The 18,855-nt window shown below is 40.4% G+C and overlaps 1 protein-coding gene across 1 annotated transcript in view; it reads left to right on the forward strand.

The window, feature by feature from the left end:
* Positions 1-18,855, forward strand: part of foxk1 (forkhead box K1) — a 61,706-nt gene that overhangs the window by 18,244 nt on the left and 24,607 nt on the right. The window contains exon 2 of the mRNA XM_055651032.1: positions 11,086-11,280. Within this exon, the coding sequence (XP_055507007.1) occupies positions 11,086-11,280 (195 nt within the window). The remainder of the gene's footprint in view (positions 1-11,085; positions 11,281-18,855) is intronic.

Below are 18,855 nucleotides of genomic sequence, written 5' to 3' on the forward strand. Positions count from 1 at the left end.
TATAATTTTCCAGCAAACCCTGTGAATTTACAGGGAGAAGGAAACTGAGCCGTGTTGAGTTTAAATGGAGGCTGGCGCATTTCAACTTGTCAAAATGATGTATATTAGCATTATAGATCTCATACTTGTGTGCGTGTGCGCGTGCATGTTTGTGTCTTTCTTTTTGATTCTGTCTATCTCACTCCCTTTGTTTCTCTGTCTCTCAAAAGAAACCACCCACAGTTATGCATCTAAACATTCCTCTTGTTTCCTGTCCCATTTGTGGTTTCATTTAAATCACGTGTATGTTGTATAGTACTGTATAATATATAAGATTTTCTCATTGAACAATGGCCATACTTTCAGCTGAATTCTTAATTTCTTGAAATGCCTTGAATTCTCGTCCTAAATTTCATCACTCCATGATCTGCCCTCGAATGTCCTTCTGCAGCTCAGTGTCAAAGTTTGTCTGGTGGTGGTCTTGTAAAGCTTTCAATGGCACTGTTCTATTGAAAGTACATATAAAAGCATGTTGGAATTGAGAGCGATCAATATACTTCATAATGCTGTTAGAATTCCAGAATTACCACTAATTTAATTAGCTGAAGTTGAATTCCGATTCAGAAATGAATACATGCATGCTAAAGCAAAGTGCCACTTGCTTTTTTGAAACATGGGGCCATGTCTTTACAATGTTGGTGAAATGGGGTCAGATCAAAGGTTAAATTGCAAAAATAAAGTCTGAAACTGGTACCGAATCCTCCATTGGATTTGTGCCCAAGGACATTCTTTCCATGGGCAGTTTGGCATTTGAAATATTATACTGAAGCTAGCCTTGATTTTTAGTGAGTCTGTTTATAACCACAGGCAGGAAGGGGAAACCCAGCAAGTGAATGTAAATGAAAAAGATAGAATTGATGAGCTTAGGGCCTTTTTAACCACAGGTTGTGGACTAGAAAAAGTGGAGACCAAACAGCATTTACTAACAGCACTGTTCTAACGGGTTTCCAGACTGCTTGATGGTCCTCGTCCTATTCCGAACTTGCCTTCAGGTTAAAATCCAGCCCATTGTTGACAGAAGTATTGAGTTCTTGCTCCCGACAGGAAGGCTGATGATTCTGTATGTTGTTTATAAATGAGGAAACAGCTGGAATTGGCAAACTGTTTCCCTACCCAGTTTTTGCAATATGTTGTCAGGAAAGGTGGTCCAAGTGACTGAATAGCTGGATGGTGGAAAGTAGCTATGGTTTTGCTAACATGAGGTCATTTGTATTTGTTAAAGCTGTACAGTAGCATGTTTGTTTTTAATGTGCTGTAATGTTAATTGGTGAACTTGTAGAACAAATAGCATGGCAAGACTGCACAAAAATTAGGCAGAAAATCTTAATTAATGTTTATTGTAAGAAAAAAGGCTTCCACAAAACATTGGCATTTTACTTTTAATGCTTGCCAAGGTAATGGTTGTTCTTGAGCACCCAATCTGTAGGTATGTTACAAAACCTACCTGAATCGTCGTTGAGAATCTGTCCCAGCCCCGTGTGTGTGATTTTGGCGCTGTTTAGAGGGGCGGGTTTAAAACGCGATTTTTACTAGGCTGTTGCAATCGAAAATGTTCAGCCTAGTAAATCATTAACGGAAAATCGCTGAAAGACCCCGTCGCAAAAGGTATTATTAGATTTTATGGCCTTGTATAATAGTTATAGTAGTTTAAAAATCACTCTCTAAACCCGCGACCTCTCGCAGCCCCAGGGTTTTATAAAGCAAACAATTAAAGGTATGTACCTTATTTTTACATTAAAAGGGGCTTCTTAAGAACCCTGTATATAAAGTTTTCTATAGCGAATAGTTCATTTTGGGCTCTTTATATCCCGCAGTATTTTTCTGGGCATTTGGGGGCACAAATCCAGCGCAATGTGAACGTTCTAAACCAGCGCGTTCACAGGAACCCACTAGAAAGCCGATTTAAATTGACTTTAATTTACAGCAATTGAACACTAAATTCCTTCCATTTGGCCTATAAATTGATGTAAATGAGATTTAAAAATCGTGTTTTATTGTGAATTATTTGTGAATATTATTTGGACACTTAGGCTATTTAAAAATGTTAATCATTTATTAAGAAATGGATAGATGTTTAGATCTAGTAATTGAAGTTTGAAATTAGCTACAATTGGGTAACTAACTAATTATATGCTTTAATTTCAGGTCCTCCAAGTAAGATTATTTTATATTTGTTTCAGAATGGTTCAATCTATGATAACTGAAAATTTCATTCAATTCTCTTAATTTTTAAGAAGGTTATGGGCTTTTGACTGTCCTCGATCACAGCTTTTTTGTTATGTCCATAGAAAATCAATAGGGAACAAGATGCTAATTTCCGAGTATGAAAATGGCCATAACTTTTTTATTACTTGAGATATGAAAGTGAATTAGGTGTCAAATTAAACTTATTGTTATGCTTTATCTGATGGGATAAATTGCAGGCTTGATTTTTTAAATCTCAAAATTTTGTAACATTGCTACAATCTGTATGTGGAATTGTCACGGTGAATGAGAACAGTACAGCACAAGAACAGGCCCTTCTACTCACAATATCTGTGCCAAACATGATGCCAAGGCCAACTTTTATCTGCCTGTACATAATCCATATCCCTCCATTCTCTGTGTATCTGTGTGTATCCATGTGCTGATCCAAAAGTCTCTTAAATGGCACATGTATACACCGAGAAAGGAGGGATATGGCCTCAATCACTACCCCTGGCGACACGTTCCAGCCACTCGCCAACATGAATGAATGAATATTTATTTCGGTCATACATTAAAAAGAACAAAACTTTACAATCTGTGAATATGAACCAACACTGTATCCATTTCACACAAGGTTCACATAATCAATGACCGAAAAAGGAATAGGCTGAAGCCACAAAGCTGATATTTGCCTATCTTTCTGTGTAAAAAAAAGCCTTGCATATTTCCTTTAAACTGCCGCTCTCACCTTAAAGCTATACCATCAAGTATTTGATTTTTCCATTTTGGGATAAAGGATCTGACTGTCTCCCCTATCTATGCCTCCCATAATTTTATATACTTCTATCCAGTCTCCCATGCAACCTCCAGCATTCCAGGGAAAACAATCCAAATCTATCCAACTGCACCCATACTACAGGTTTGAAGTATTTTTAATTTCTTAAATGATTTATGAAAGATTATAACCTTTCTCATCTCTACACCTGATCAGAAACGATGTGGCCTGAATCATGTGTGATGATATAGTGTAGAGTTCTTTAAGTGATATTCTTCAGTCTACTGAATAATCTTTGATTTGGATTTATTCAGCTTATGTTTGGGTTAATTATGTTTTGAGATTTTTCCAATGTGGTATGTTTCTGGTTCAATGTGAAGCAATTTGGAAGGGTTTTACTGTGCTTGGGGTATGTTACATGTAAAAGGTGGCTGACTATGGAGTTATTACCAAAGATCTTAGAGCAGAGCAAGATGGGTTACTCTCACGCAAACGTGTAGTACACTCATGGGCGGATTCATGGGTGATTATAGGACCCATTTTAGCGACCAGCCCCTGCCATCTTGCTTCCGGCCAAAGATTGGATCTTTGTTTCCGCAGCGGGGAGAGGGAGTGAGCGGCCCGGGGCAACGGGGAGAGGGGAATAGGAGGGGGGGAGACATTGTAGTGTGGGGGCAGGCGAGGGAGTGCCGAGGGGGGAACGGGGGGGGGGGGGGGGGGCGGGGGGGGGGAGTTTGTGGGGTGGGGGCAGGCAGGGGGGGGCGGGGGTGGGGGGGATAAGGCCTAGTGTGTGTGAAGTTACGGGGAGGTTTACAATGTTTCTTATTTAATGTCCCTTGTCTAGTCTGAAATAAAGTTCATCATTGGATCAGAAGAAATATAATTGTGTGTGTTATATGATTATATACATTTATATCACATTCATGTTTGTGTTTATAAGCACTTTATTCTTTAACAAGAATTAACAGAATTATGAACTAACAGAATTATGAATCTAACCCTATATCACTCACAAAAACTTTCCCCACAATGTCAATTACCCTGCGAGTCGGGTAGGTTCCGGTTACTACAAAATCAACTCAAACACTGCTTGTGAGCCATTTAAAAATAAATGATTTAAAAAACATTAAAAAAGACAATTACCAGAGTCAAATTTTATTCTTGACAAGAAGTATGAACTGACAGAATTATGAATCTAACCCTATATCACACACACAAACTGTTGCCCCGCAACATTGATTACACTGCGAGTCGGGTCGGGTCAGGTAGGCTCCGGTTACTAAAATGGACGGGGAAAAATGTCCAGGATCGCCTCCGTAGCGTACTACACGTCAGCACATTGTATTTCGCAGGAGTAGCCCATCTTGCTCTGCTCTAAGATCTTTGGTTATTACCATCCAGTACACGTTACAGTAGCAGCATGCAGAGTGTGAAGCTCTCTTGGTGTGCCCTTTACACCAACTCAGTAATTATAATTGGTTGAAGAATTACTATTGATGTGGTTTTCTATTATACTTTATAACTTTAAGCTGTTTTCTCAGTGAAAATTAAAACTGGATTCCCATCTTAGTAGTCTGAAGAAGGGTCTCAACCTAAAATGTCACCCATTCCTTCTCTCCAGAGATGCTGCCTGTCCCACTGAGTTGCTCCAGCATTTTGTGTCCATCTTTGGTTTAAACCAACATCTGCAGTTCCTTCAACACAGTTCCCATCTTATTAGCAGTGTTTCATTATATTAAGCATTGAGTATTGGTTTGCAATTCTTCGGAGCAGTTCCTGAGCAGTATTATGTTAGTGCATACCATAAACTAGGGGCTTTTGTTTGAATTATTGTATTGCTTGATGATGTGCTAGTGTTTACTTCTCTTGGGGATTCCGAAAGAGAATGAATTGCTGGATGTGTTAAAACTAGCGAAACTTGATTTTAAAATAATGCGCATCTAGGGTTTTCAGCTTTTGTAATTTAGGCAATTGTTACTTTGGAATCTGTGCAAAATGTGCCGTACCAGTGGTCCTGAGTTTATTATAAGAACAACAGAAAATAATAAGGTTATCGCATTTAGCATTTATTTTGACTGCCAGAAGAACATAGATCAATATCTCAACGTTGTCTTCTTGCTACTTCTCTTTCTCCACCCCAACCAGACTGCTCTTACGAATGAACACAAGTAGCCTTGTTATCAGTCGTGTCTCGTACAAAACATATACTGTGCCTTGATATCCAATAAAATGATGCTTGGAGGGAACTGCGACTTTCCGCTTTAACTCTGCTGTTCATGCATTTATAAACCTCTACCTCTCCTCTCAGGCTTTGTTGTTGGGGGAAACAGGCTCAGCATGTCCAGAAGATAGACACAAAAAGCTGGAGTAACTGAGTAGGACAGGCAGCATCTCTAGAGTCTGAAGAAGAGTCTCAACCCGAAACGTCACCCTTTCCTTCTTTCCAGAGATGCTGCCTGTCCCGCTGAGTTACTCCAGCTTTTTGTGTCCATCTTTGGTTTAAACCAGCATCTGCAGTTCCTTCTTGCACATTTCATCAGCATGTCCAGATTCATTTTATAACCTTAGCTCTCCAGTCCTGGAGATTTTGTGAATTTACTGTAGCCTCTCTGGATTAGTCACATCCTTCCTATCTAATTGTGACCATAGCTGCATATGATATTCCAGGTGCAGTCTCACCAATGTCTTGTCAGGCTATAACATGATGTCCTAACTCATATACTCTTCCTGAGGAGACTAAGGAAATCCGGCATTTCTCCAACGATTCTTACAAACTTCTGCAGATGAACCATAGAAAGCGTCACAGCTTGGTTTGGGAACAGTGCCCAAGATGTAGCCCAGTCCCTCACACAAACCAGACTTACCACCATTGACTCCATCTACTCTTCACACTGCCTCAGAAAAGCAGTCAAATATAATCAAAGACTTGTCCCACCCCATTCATTCCTCCCTCTCCCGTCTGGTAGAAGGTGCATATGCTTGAAAGCACACACCACCAGACTCCAGAATGGCGTGTTTCCCTCTGGTATCAAACTTCTGAATGGTCCTTCCATTAACTTGTGTACTTCCAATTCACCTCCAACCCATTGAGGACATTGGACTTTCTATATGTGGAAATGGTGCAATACAATGCTGTGAGCTATATTCTACACTCTGTATCTTTCCCTTTGCTCTATTGTACTTACTTCAGTCTGAACTGATTGTAACTATGTATGTAGTATATCTGATCTCTTTGGATAGTATGCAAAACAAAGCTTTTCACTATCTCTTGGTACATGTGACAATAATAAACCTAAACCTAATGAAAGGAAGCGTGCCATATGCCTTGTCTAAATGTGTCACCACTGTCATGAAATTCTGTACTGGTATCTACAACCCTCCTCAGTTGCCCTGGTTTAATTTCCTAACATGCATCACCTCTCATTTGTCTCAATTCAATTCCATCTGCTATTCCTTTGCTACTTTCCCCATTGATTTTGACGCTGTTGTAAGCCAAGACAACCATCATCACTAGACACATTAGCTGCATGGACGAGTGTCCTTGTTGTATGATTCTAACAGTAATGTGGGAGCATCTGCAAGACGAGGATTGCAGCAGTTCATGAAGGTGGCTCACCACTTATGATACGATCCACTTTATTCATCCCCAGAGGGAAATTGGTCTGCCAACAGTCACAACACACAACAAAGTACACAAAAACCTGAAGTTAAAAGTGAAAAAGAAAAGAAAAGGACAAGCGACTTGTTTGGCTGCCCTGTGCACAGCGCCTTCACCGGAACGAATGAACAAACAAACACAGACTTGCCCCATGGGCAGAGGATTCTAAAACTAGAGTCCCCCTTTGTTCTCCCACTTATTTTCTCAAGGGCAGCCAAAGATGGCAATAAATGCAGGTTTTGGCAAGCTGGAATTAAAACTAGATTGAGATGCTCTGCCACGTGTAAAAGTCATTCATTGGAGCATTCAAAAGGTAGTTCAGTAATTATGTGAATGGAAAACCTTTGTCACGAGAGTATTTGGAGATGCAGGACTAGCTTGGTAGTTTGAACATAGAGCCAGGAAGGATTCAGCAAACTAAATGGCTTCCTTCCATACTGCAACCATTTGAGCATCTAAGATTACGGAGCTCTTGAACATCATGTCTCCTTTCATCTCTAAGTAGCATTCATTTCTTGTAAAATCCTTTATTATTTCACTGTGTGATTATCAGTTTTTCATATTCCCTCTTGAAACCTTCTTTGTGTATCTCTTCCATGCCGTACCTCCAATTTCTTGAATATCCTCATGTGCTTGTTTGAAGCTTAGATTTGTAATAGTTTCTTGATCTGTGAAACTTCTGTTCCCATTTTTACTCTCGTTTAAAATATATCTCTCTGGTACATACCTTCTTCAACATTCTTCCATTGTTATGTTATTTTTGTACCCAATTAATCTGAGTTAGGTCCTCTTCATTTGCTGAGAAGTTTAATTAATTTTGGTGGCCTACAATTTTTGTTAACTGGTAAAATAATATAAAACTGGCAGTGTTCAAATGTGGTTATAAGTTTCTATTTCATTTCTCCTTGTGTGTAACAGGATATTAGCAAATTGTTGATTAAACTTTGGGTCGTCCAATTTTGAAAGTAAGGTCTAATCCTGTATTTCCATCATGCCTGGTCCGTTGAGTTTTTTGTACGTTTTAAAACTTTATACCTTTCTTATCACAGCTTTATTGCCAATGGAAGTTTAGTTTAGAATTACAGCATGGAAACAGGCCCTTCAGCCCATACCGCCGTTCGATCACCTGTCAACCGTAGTTCTTTGTTATCTTACTGCCCACGCATTAGGAGTAATTTTACAGAGGCCAATTAACCTACAAACTCCCACGTCCTTGGGATATGGGAGCACCCAGAGGAAACCCACATTATCACCAGGAGAACGTGCAAATTCCACACAGACAAGCATCCGAGGTCAGGATCGAACCCGGGCCTCTGGTGCTGGGAGGCAGCAGCTTTACAAGCTGCACAATTGTGGAGGCCCAAAGGCGCTGTAAAGTAAATGAGTTGAATTGTTCTGGACCTGTCCAATCGCCTGCCCACAGTTGCCATCCAGCCACACTTGCAGAAGGCGAGGCAAGCTGACCCCAGGCATCCTAAAAGCATTGGGTAGCACAGAATCAGTGGAAACTGTGAGGTGGCATAGACTTCTCGCAGTGATTCCTGTTATCCACTCTGGCAATTGAATGTCTCAGCCTGAGACATTCAAATAAATTTAAATACATTTTATAAATGGGAGTTAAATTTTTTAAAATTAGTTAAAGAAAGTTTTTTTTTTAATTAACAAATAATATAAAAGCACCTGCCCTTTTCCACGGTGTCGTAAATATAGTTACTTTTCTTTTGCCTCTATTCCCTGGTGTAAACTGAGGATTGGGGAGCACCCAGTCTCTTTCCTCAACGAGAAAGGTACAGCTCAGTAGAGTAGTTAGTCAGATCTGATGGAAGTCTGTGATGTCCTGAGGTACGAGGCCTCTCACTTCAGAAGTTAATTCTAGTCTCAACTTGATTTGGCCCATTGAGATGCCACTGATATCTTTGTTCGGAGTGAGTGATCTGGCTTTTGATGCTTGCCATATAGTTCAGTGACCCTGGTTTCTACTTGCTGATCAGTAAATGAAGTTGACCAGGCGGTTTTAAAATAGTAAGGCAGAATGTTGGCTTTGGTCTCAAATGCTAAACTGATGTGAGAGCATAGGCTGCATGTTGACATTATGAATTCCATTAAAAGCAACATAATTTAACTGCAGAAGAGAGTGTGATAATGTGGAAGTTTTGAAGAGGGCACAGATGAGATTTACTAAAATGCTGGTACACAAAAATGCTGGAGAAACTCAGTGGGTGCAGCAGCATCTATGGAGCGAAGGAAATGGGCGACATTTCAGGCCGAAACCCTTCTTCAGACTGATGGGGGGCGGGGGGGAGAAGGAAGGAAAAAGGGAGGAGGAGGAACCCGATACTAGAATGCTGCCTTGATTAGGGGGTATCAGCAATGAGGAGAGTTTGGACAAACTTGGATTGTTTTCTCAGGAGCGTCGGAGGCTGAGAAGAGACTGATAGAAGTATACAAAAGGCATAGATGGGGTGGAGAGTCAGAATCTCATTTACCAGGATGGAAATTTCAAAGGCTAGACGGTCCAGCTTTAAGATGAGAGGGGCCAAGTTTAAAGGAGATGTGCGCAACAAATTTTTTAAACAGAGAGTGGTGGATGCCTGGAACATGCTGTCAGGGGTGGTGGTGGAGGCTGATGCAATAGTGGGCTCTTGGATAGGCACATGGATATGTGGGGAATGGAGGGATATGGATCATGTGCAAGCATGTAAGAATAATCTAACCTGACATCGTAGTTGACAAGGTCAATGTGGGCTGAAGGGCCAGTTCCTGTGCTATACTGTTCCACGAATAGCAGTCATTACACTTTTATTTGTTTTTACCAGTAGCCCATGTAAATGCATAGTGCCACACACACATTGCTACTTCATACTATTTCCATGCATCCCATAAAACTTGAATCTCTCTGCTTCTTTCCTTCAGTATCAGCTGTGTGCTTTTAAAAAAAATATCTTGCCTTTCCCAGTCACACACCTAATATAAGATGCTCATAAACATATTTCCTCTCTAAAATTGAGTGTTCATTCAATTTAATTATTAATTAAAATGCTGCTCATTACTGAGGTAATTGAGTGACTGGGTGGTCAGTATCGAGATTGATGGATGCTGTTATTAAATGTGACCGGCTATGCTAACTTGCACAAGACCTGAAGTCAATTTATAACACTCACAGTCATTCCAAAGCAGTTTATTATATTTTGTGGCACAATAATCCAGTGGCAATTGAGGTCATATTTCTTTCTTGTTTACTAGTTTCATTGTTGTTGTGCTTTAACCATGATATAATTGTAAAAAGAAAATAATAACAAATGCTGGACACTTAAGCTACTTCCAGTAAATGGCATTCAGGCATAACTGTTTAATATAATGGATAGGGAAGGAAGGTTTAGAGGTTAAGTTTTGACTTAAGGGCCTGTCCCACTTTCACGACCTCTGCCAAGTTTGCCCTTGACTCATATTCGCAGCATGGCCGTCACAAGGCCGTAGGAGGTCGTAGGTAGGTCGTGATGCTAATCGTAGGTACTCGTGGCATCAAGTAGGTTGCGCCGTTTTTCTAACCTGATGAAAAATGTCCACGAGTAAAAAAGGTTGTGAATTAGGTCGTGAAAGTGGGACAGGCCCTTAAGGAGTTATCAGAGTAATTGTAAAACTGTGGCACATGCCCAAAAGAATGGATTGTATTGCAAATGGAATGTAAATGTGTGTTCCAAAATAGCCCAAGAAGGTGAAACTGCAATACTTTTGCTGTCTGTGCAACATTAACTGACACTGAAGAGGAAATTGCTTGGGTGTTTGATTTGAATGGAGAGTTGAGAGTCAAGAGTGTTTAATTGTCACGTGTACCAGCAATGGGACGATAGTATTCTTACTTGTTGCACCTTTACAGACCCATTAACACTGTTATGCATAAATAAACGTACAACAACCAGTAATACAATGAATGGATAATCAGTAATACCAGATAAGCAGACCATAACACTGAAGTGTGTACTGCAACAAAGACAAAGTCCATTATAGATCACAGTTGCTGAGGTGGGGTTGTGGTTAGTGTTGTGCAGTGTTCAAGAACCTGATGATTGTTGGGAAGAAGCTGCTCTTGAACATGGAGATCATTGTTCTCAGGCTGCTGAACCTTCTGGATGGTAGAAGCGAGATGAGAGCGTGGCTAAGGGTGGTGAGAGTATTCAATAATATTAGCTACCTTTTTGAGCCAATACAACCTGTAAATTCTTTTGAGTGTGCTGAGTCAATACTCAAGATGGATACTAGAATTTGTGGTATAAAGGTTAAAAGAATTATGCATCATTTGTATCTGAGTTGTAAAGAGAAGTTTTATTCAGTTAATATACTACATTAATGTTATATCAGTGTTGTTTATACTATTTGTTCTTTTATGCAATGGCATGTTCACTTTATTTTTGCCTTTTCCTTGCAGGTGTATGTTTCGTTTTCCCAGCACTGTGATAAAGATTACATTCACATCGCTTTATAGCAAACAAGAGGTGAAAGAGGAACAGCCAGCATCTCCCATCCGTCCACTCTGCCCGCAGATCTCACCGCTCAAGATTAACATTCCCGATCCAAACATCGACTTGGTCAGCCCTATCCCATCTCCCACCGGCACCATCAGGTAAGATACTGGATAACATCTGAGATCTGTGTGTCTTTTTTCTAATGCGACAGTGTTTCACATGTCTTGAGTTTTCCTACAATCTTCTCCATTGGCAGTTGGATGAAACTCGCTGGAAAAGTGGCCCAGTTTTCACTGAAATAGACAATTTATTATGTTGGAAATGTTAGAAACCTCAGTTGGACTGATTTTTGACTAATTGTGAACCAACATATTTTGGTGGTTCACTTTGTTGGAGTTTTTTTGGTGTGTTTGTATATCTTTATTAAAATAGCAAATGCATTGGAGGAGTTTGATCAGTGCTTTAAACCACGTTTTGTTGATTTAAGCAATCATTTCTAGACTGACTATGAAATGTATTCTTCTGACATGTTCCTTATGCCAACAGAAATAGTTCATATTATCTAACTTGGATATGGTAGGAATGAACATGTATGTGGACAAGTTGCATGTAACTTTTGAACCAATTCTTCTTGATATGAGGAAAGGCTCTAAAGCAAATCTGATGGCTGCGCAATGTTTTACCTGATTAGTTTGGAATTTCTAACTGGTTGGGTGAAAATTGGCGCTCAAGGATGTTTTTTCATTGAAGCAAACATTTTCTCAAAAGGAACGGTGATATTTGAAGCGAAAAGATAATTGGGCAAATGGAGTGATTTCTAACTTTAAAAAAACCAAATAGGCAGTATAGGGAATGTTGATCTTGTTGAATGTTGAAACCTCAGCAGGTTGGCATCATCTGTGGAAAAGAAACGGCATTAATCTTCAGTAAGATGAAACTGGCTTTCTAACCACAGATGTAGGGAACACCAGAGTATTTTCAACAGTTTCTTTGTATTTCCATCATCCTTAGTATTGTGGATTTATAAATTAATAAGAAATGGGATAAAAGTAAAAGATAACGTGGTGAATAAGATGGAAATAAAATGGGAGAAGAAGGGCAGGCATGTTTTAAAATGTATTTTGAAAAGTTCTGTGATAGGATGAGGCAGCTACAGTAATCTTTCATCGAGAATAGAACGAGGTTGAGCACCTTAAAAATTAACCTGTGATTTTTATGAATTTTATTGTCTTCAGTCACAATCTGAATCTTGTGCTCCAGTCTTGTGCTCCAGTCATCTGAATCTGAATCTGAGTATGAGCACTTTTCACATTTGCAGGCATGGGATTTCAAAGTTAGATTAGTTTGTTTGATCGTTGTAAAGACTGAAGTGCAAGGCCAATATTGGACATGCAGTCATAACATGCACCTGCTAGCTGTGGGAGAAAGAGCTTTATAGCTTGCTGAAGTTAATAGGACAACATGGGACCGACTGTTGCATTGGTTTTGGTAAATAAGAAAGTAAGTTTCCTGCGTCACCCCGGTGCTTGGGTTACTGAAAATGTTTGGACGGCTATTCTTGGAATTCAACTCTTGGAAGTGCTCATATTTCATGCTTGGCAAGGGGAAAAAATATATTTCTGCACATTATTGATCGTGATCAGTTGATATTTGCAAAAGGGCATTACTCTGAGTGAGCGTAAATACAATTGTCAGACTCCTTCTAAAGTGCGTGGCATACACCATGGTCTTCTGATTCAATGCTATAGAGGCGTTGAGTAAAATACGGTAGAAGTGCTTGTTGTTTAGTCAAAGAGCTTTCGATTTAGCCCTGCATACCTCGATATGATATGGTTTCTGTGTAAGCTACCTGCCAATCTGACGAAGGGCCACACCTATCCATGTCCTCCAGAGATGCTGCCTGACCCGCTGAGTTACTCCAGCACATTGTTCTACATCATATTCCAGCATCTGCTGTTCCTTGTGTCCCCTTTAGACACAATAGCGCAATTATCTTCATTTTTTATAATGTTTGCTATGAGTCTATGGCATGAATGTTTAATAATATTTGCAGAAATCTAAAAGTTTAGCCATGAAGCCAGATCATTGTACAAGGTTGCAGGGTTAAACAGTTTTTAACATTTTCTTATATGCCGATTATTTGTGTTGTTGCTGTCAGACCCACTGGTGTCAAAAGTTGCTAATTACGTTAATAGCCCAGTTTTAGTATACCGTTAAATTTAGTCTAGTTTAGTTTAGCGATACAGTGGAAACAGGCTCTTCGGTCCACTTCGGTTGACAGAGTATAAAGAAGGGTCCTGACCCGAGATTTCATCTGCGCATTCCCTCCATAGATGCTGCCTGACTTACCGAGTTCCACCAATCTTTTGCTTTGACGTAAATCTGTTTTCCTTTAAAATAAAATTGTTATGGGGTTCCAAATATACAGTTTGCTAAATTTATACAATATTGAAGAAATAAGTATCCATCCAAAAATATGGTGTGGCATAAATTTGTTTGTAACAACTATCTTTTAGTAATAACTTTATATGTAAAGCCTGTTTTTTGTGGTTAAGTTGTATGGTTTGACCCAGTTTGTTTACGCTGGTTTTCAATTTCGTTTTTGCCACCTCCCATTGTATCCTCTCTGCACAAGCAGTGTATCAGTCAAGGCTGTTTTCACCTCGTGAGCCGTTTCACCTAATATTTGCTTACTACCATTCCTGTGGTTAGCCTGATTAAATTAATAAAAGCATTCAAGTGTATTTTAAGAGAGCCTTTTCCCCACAGCCCTTCACTAGAGAACTATCCATGTTCTCCAGGTAATGTGTTAAATGACAAAAATGCTGAAGAAACTCAGCGGGTGAGGCAGCATCTATGGAGCAAAAGAATAGGTGATGTTTTGGGTCGAGACCCTTCTTCTGATTGATGTGGGGGGGTGGGAAAAAGAAATGAAGAGGCGGAGACCGTAGGCTGTGGGAGAGCTGGGAAGGGGAGGGGAAGGAGGGAGAAAGCAAGGACTAACTGAAATTGGAGAAGTCATTGTTCATACTGCTGGGGTGTAACACCAGACTGTGTCTGTACAGCTGTATACACTACCCAAGCAAAATATGAGATGCTGCTCCTCCAATTTGAGGTGGGACTCACTCTGGCCATGGAGGAGGCCCAAGACAGAAAGGTTGGATTCGGAATGTGGGGGGGGAGTTGAAGTGCTGAGCCACCGGGAGATCAGGTTGGTTAATGCGAACTGAGCGGAGGTGTAAGGCGAAGCGATTGCCAAGCCTGCGCTTGCACTCACCGATGTAGAGCAGTTGACACCTGGAACAGCGGATGCAATAAATGAGGTTGGAGGAGGTGCAGGTGAACCTCTGCCTCACCTGGAAAGACTGCTTGGGTCCTTGGATGGAGTCGAGGGGAGAGATAAAGCGACAAGTGTAGCATTTCCTGCGGTTGCAAGGGATAGTACCTGGGAGAGGGTGGGAAGGGACAAATTGACCAGGGAGTTACCGAGGGAGCGGTCTCTGCGGAAAGCCGAAAGGGGAGGAGATGGGACGATGTGGCCAGTGGTGGGATCCCATTGGAGGTGGGGAAAATGTCGGAGGATTATATATTGTATGTGACGGCTGGTAGGGTGGAAGGTGAGGACCAAAGATCCTATTGCAAGCAAGATAGTGCACTCCTGCTAAAACCAATGGGCTGATGTGTAGTACGCTACGGAGCGGAACCTCAGCCTTTTCGTCGGCCATTTCAGTAAACCCGACCCGACTTTGTAAATCCCTCTCGCAGTGTAATCAACGTTGCGGGGGAACAGTTTGTGTGTGTGTGATATAGTGTTAGACCCATTATTCATAATTTTGTTAATTCATAATTCTGCTATTTTTTGTTAATGATTAATATGTAAATAAATTATAATTCAGTTAATTTTCTTTTTTTTAATGTTTTTTTCATTTTCTTTTTTTAAGTTGAAAAAAAAACTTTTTAAATGGCTCATGTGCTGTGTTTGACTTGATGTTTGTATTAAACTTGGACTCTGTAATTCATTTGATCACGCTGTTCACAACTGCGGCATTTGGTAAAATAATAGCAATATGGAGATTCCAGTTGCTCAACTCTTGGAATATTACTGAATGTATTTTTGTGTCTATGGAATTGTATTTCAACAATAAAATGGGTTTGGCCTTCCCAATAGCCAGCAAGTGGAATGAGATCTGTCTGTAATGGTTGGGTTATCTCAATGAAGTATTTAACAAAATAAAATTTGTTTTGAGCAAGATTAACAAATGATGTATAACTTTAAAGGATGATTTTATTCAGCGACCATACAACTGGCTAGATTGTGTAGGAAAGAACACACATACACACATATATGAATGTGATATAGATGTATATAATCATATAACACACACATATATATATTCCTCCTGATTTTTATGTATAATGATAAACTTTATTTCGGACTCAAAGCACAGACAAGGGACAACATTACATAAAAATACATTGTAAACCTCCCCACAACTTCACCCTGGTGTCCCAGCCGTGCTGATCCGGGCCAGACTCTTGCTTTGGATAGGAGTGCAGAAACGGAAGCCGGTTGCGGAAATGGGGCTGAAGATTACCCATGAAGCTGCCCATGACCCTACTACGTCTTTTTCGTTGAGTGGGCTATCTTGCTTGCTATAGGATCTTTGGTGAGGACGAGGGGGACTCTGTCCTTGTTCTCCTCACCTTCCCAGCTCTCCCACAGCCTACTGTCCGCCTCTTCCTTTCTTTTTCCCGGCCCCCCACATTAGTCTGAAGAAGGGTCTCGACCCGAACCGTCACCTGTTCCTTCGCTCCATAGATGCTGCCTCACCCGCTGTTTCTCCAGCATTTTTGTCTACCTTCAGTTTTTCCAGCATCTGCAGTTCTTTCTTAAACATGTTCTCCAGGGATGCTGCCTGACCCGCTGAGTTAGTCCAGCATTTTTGCATCTTTTTCTTGTCTCTATTTCTAAGAATGTTTCACAGGTTTCTTTTAGGTGTAATAATATTGCAGGGCTGTTAGAAGTGTTTACTGTAAATTGTATTCTATTTTCTCCTCCCCACTCGGTATAACACTGTTACGCTGAATAGAAAGCAGTCTATTTCACACTTCTGTATCTGAAAGGCTGATGCCTGTAAGCATTCTTGGTAATGACTCAGGCTTTTGCTGAAGTTCACTTGCTCGACTATTTCCGATATCAATGCCGTGGCCTCTTGTAACACCATCTTTGAACAGTTTGACATTAACATTTGGTGGACAAAAGTTCATTGTAATATATTGTGCCTGAATTGGAGGAGCAGTTCCAGCGGGATTTGAGGAGGTGATCGGTGATGAGGTCGAGAAAATCCATGAAGGAAGTTAAAAGCAAAGTTGTGAATTTAAAAATGGACATAGTTCTGGACTGGGAACCGATTACAGATCAATGAGCCCTGGAGTGATAGATGAACCCAATTTGGAGCATGTCGGGTTTGTGGGATGAGTGTGTAGTGGAATACAAGTTAGAACGTTGACTGTGTATCTGGACATGATCTCAAAGATTAGGTGTGCACATACTTAATTTATTTAAGACACAAGGAATTGCAGATGCTGGAGTCTTGAGTCGAAATCAAGGTAACTCAGTGGGTCAGGCAGCATCTCTGGAGAACATGGATAGGCAACGTTTCAGATCAGGACCCTTCTTCAGACTAATTTATTTCATTTGAAAGTAAAGCTTCTTGCAGTAATTATAAGTTTGCATATTTGCACACACGGATATAATATGTTTTGAGAGGTGTTGATAGCCTTGAGTCTGCAACCAGAGCAGTGTTCATTTTTCAGTGTTATTTTGTGGTTCCTCCACCCTAAATATGTCTGAATAAGGCCTGTCAGTTCATAGTAACTGACATTTTCTGTAGTTGAGAACAGTTGACTTTGATTCATTCGTGCGATTTACGATGTTCTCCCCATGTGCCCATATAAAACTGGAGCAAGACGTTCCTGTACTCATGTCATTCCAGCTTGGAACCAGACTTTGCATTTACTCAGCTTAAAACACAAGCTGTAGAATGAAGGCACTCCATAGATTTCCTTTGGTATAATCAAAAGAGGCAATTGTTATAAGAAATATTGGAAAAATGTTACATTCTGTTAAGTGTCTCATCAGTTCTCAACGTTCAAAAGTGCTTTATATAAAGTGAGTTGCTTTTTGAATCGTGGCTATTGTGATACAGTACTGAAATGGTGCTCAGGAATGTTTCAAATTGCATTGCGATGAGTGACCACATCATCTGCTTTGCTCGAGGGAGGAATGCACCAGGAGTTGGCCTTTGCTGCCTCTCTTCAGTGAAAATATACCACCAGATTTTTAAACATTTCTTTACTTTCACATTTCATTCTAATACAATGTGTATAACGGTGCAGTTTTTCCTCACTATAGTACCAATTGTTTTTATTTTTTGGAAATTGCCAGTGGAATGTGAGTACTTGTCCTTTGACGGAGGTGAGAGTCCTTTAAACTGAACCAGATCTCCGAGCATGGAAAATATATGCAAATCTTAAAACTTGTTGGACATGAGTTTTGAGCTACATGTCCATGATCTGCACTCTCCCTATCTTTTTCCATAATGTCACAAATGTTCTTAGTTATTGTTTGATTTCTCATTAAACCTGCTGTTAAAAATGGGGCAGATGATGGCTCGGGGAAGGGAGTTGGCAAGAAAGAAACATCAGCTACAATTGGCATTTGGTGCTTTGATGTGGATTCATTTCCTGACTGCAACCTCGTAGAGGTTAAACCGCAATAGAAAACATAGAAAATAGCTGCAGGAGGAGGACATTTGGCCCTTTGAGCCTGCACCGCCATTCATTGTGATCATGGCTGATCATCCACAATCAGTAACCCGTGCCTGCCTTCTCCCCATATCCCTTGAATCTGCTAGCCCCTAGAGCTCCATCTAACTCTCTTTTAAATTCATCCAGTGAATTGGTCTCCACTGCCTTCTGTGGCTGAGAATTCCACAAATTCACAACTCACTGAGTGAAAATGTTTTTCTCATCTCAGTTTTAAATGGCCTCCCCTTTATTCTTAGACTGTGGCCCCTGGTTCTGGACTCCCCCAACATTGGGAACACTTTTCCTGCATCTAGCTTGTCCAGTCCTTTTATAATTGTATGCATTTCTATAAGATCCCCTCTAATCCTTCTAAATTCCAGTGAAAACAAGCCCAGTTTTTCCAATCTTTCCTCATATGTCAGTCCCGCCATCCCGGGGACCTATGCTGCACTGCCTCAATAGCAAGGATGTCCATCCTCAAATTAGGAGACCGAAACTGCATATAATACTCCAGATGTGGTCTCGCCAGTGCCCTGTACAACTGCAGAAGGACCTCTTTACTCCTATACTCAAATCCTTTGGTTATGAAGGCAACTTGCCATTAGCTTTCTTCTCTGCCTGCTGTACCTGCATGTTTACTTTCAGTGACTGAAACATGAAGAAGGATCGCGACCCAAAATGTCACCCATTCCTTCTCTCCAGAGATGCTGCCTGTGCCGCTGAGTTAGTCCAGTTTTTTGTATCCATTTCAGATTAAGAGATTTACAGACATTTTGTAGACTTGGGGAGATAGCAAGTGAGCTTGGGGAGATAGCAACAAACACTGGATGGAAGGATGAGTGATCTGGAAACCAGAATGAAAATGTTTAAAAGTTTTGTTGTTTAAACAGGAGCACCATAGGTGGGCAATCCCAATGGGAATG

Source organism: Leucoraja erinacea, chromosome 20 (assembly GCF_028641065.1).
Source record: "Leucoraja erinacea ecotype New England chromosome 20, Leri_hhj_1, whole genome shotgun sequence".
Classification (NCBI taxonomy): Eukaryota; Metazoa; Chordata; class Chondrichthyes; order Rajiformes; family Rajidae; genus Leucoraja; species Leucoraja erinaceus.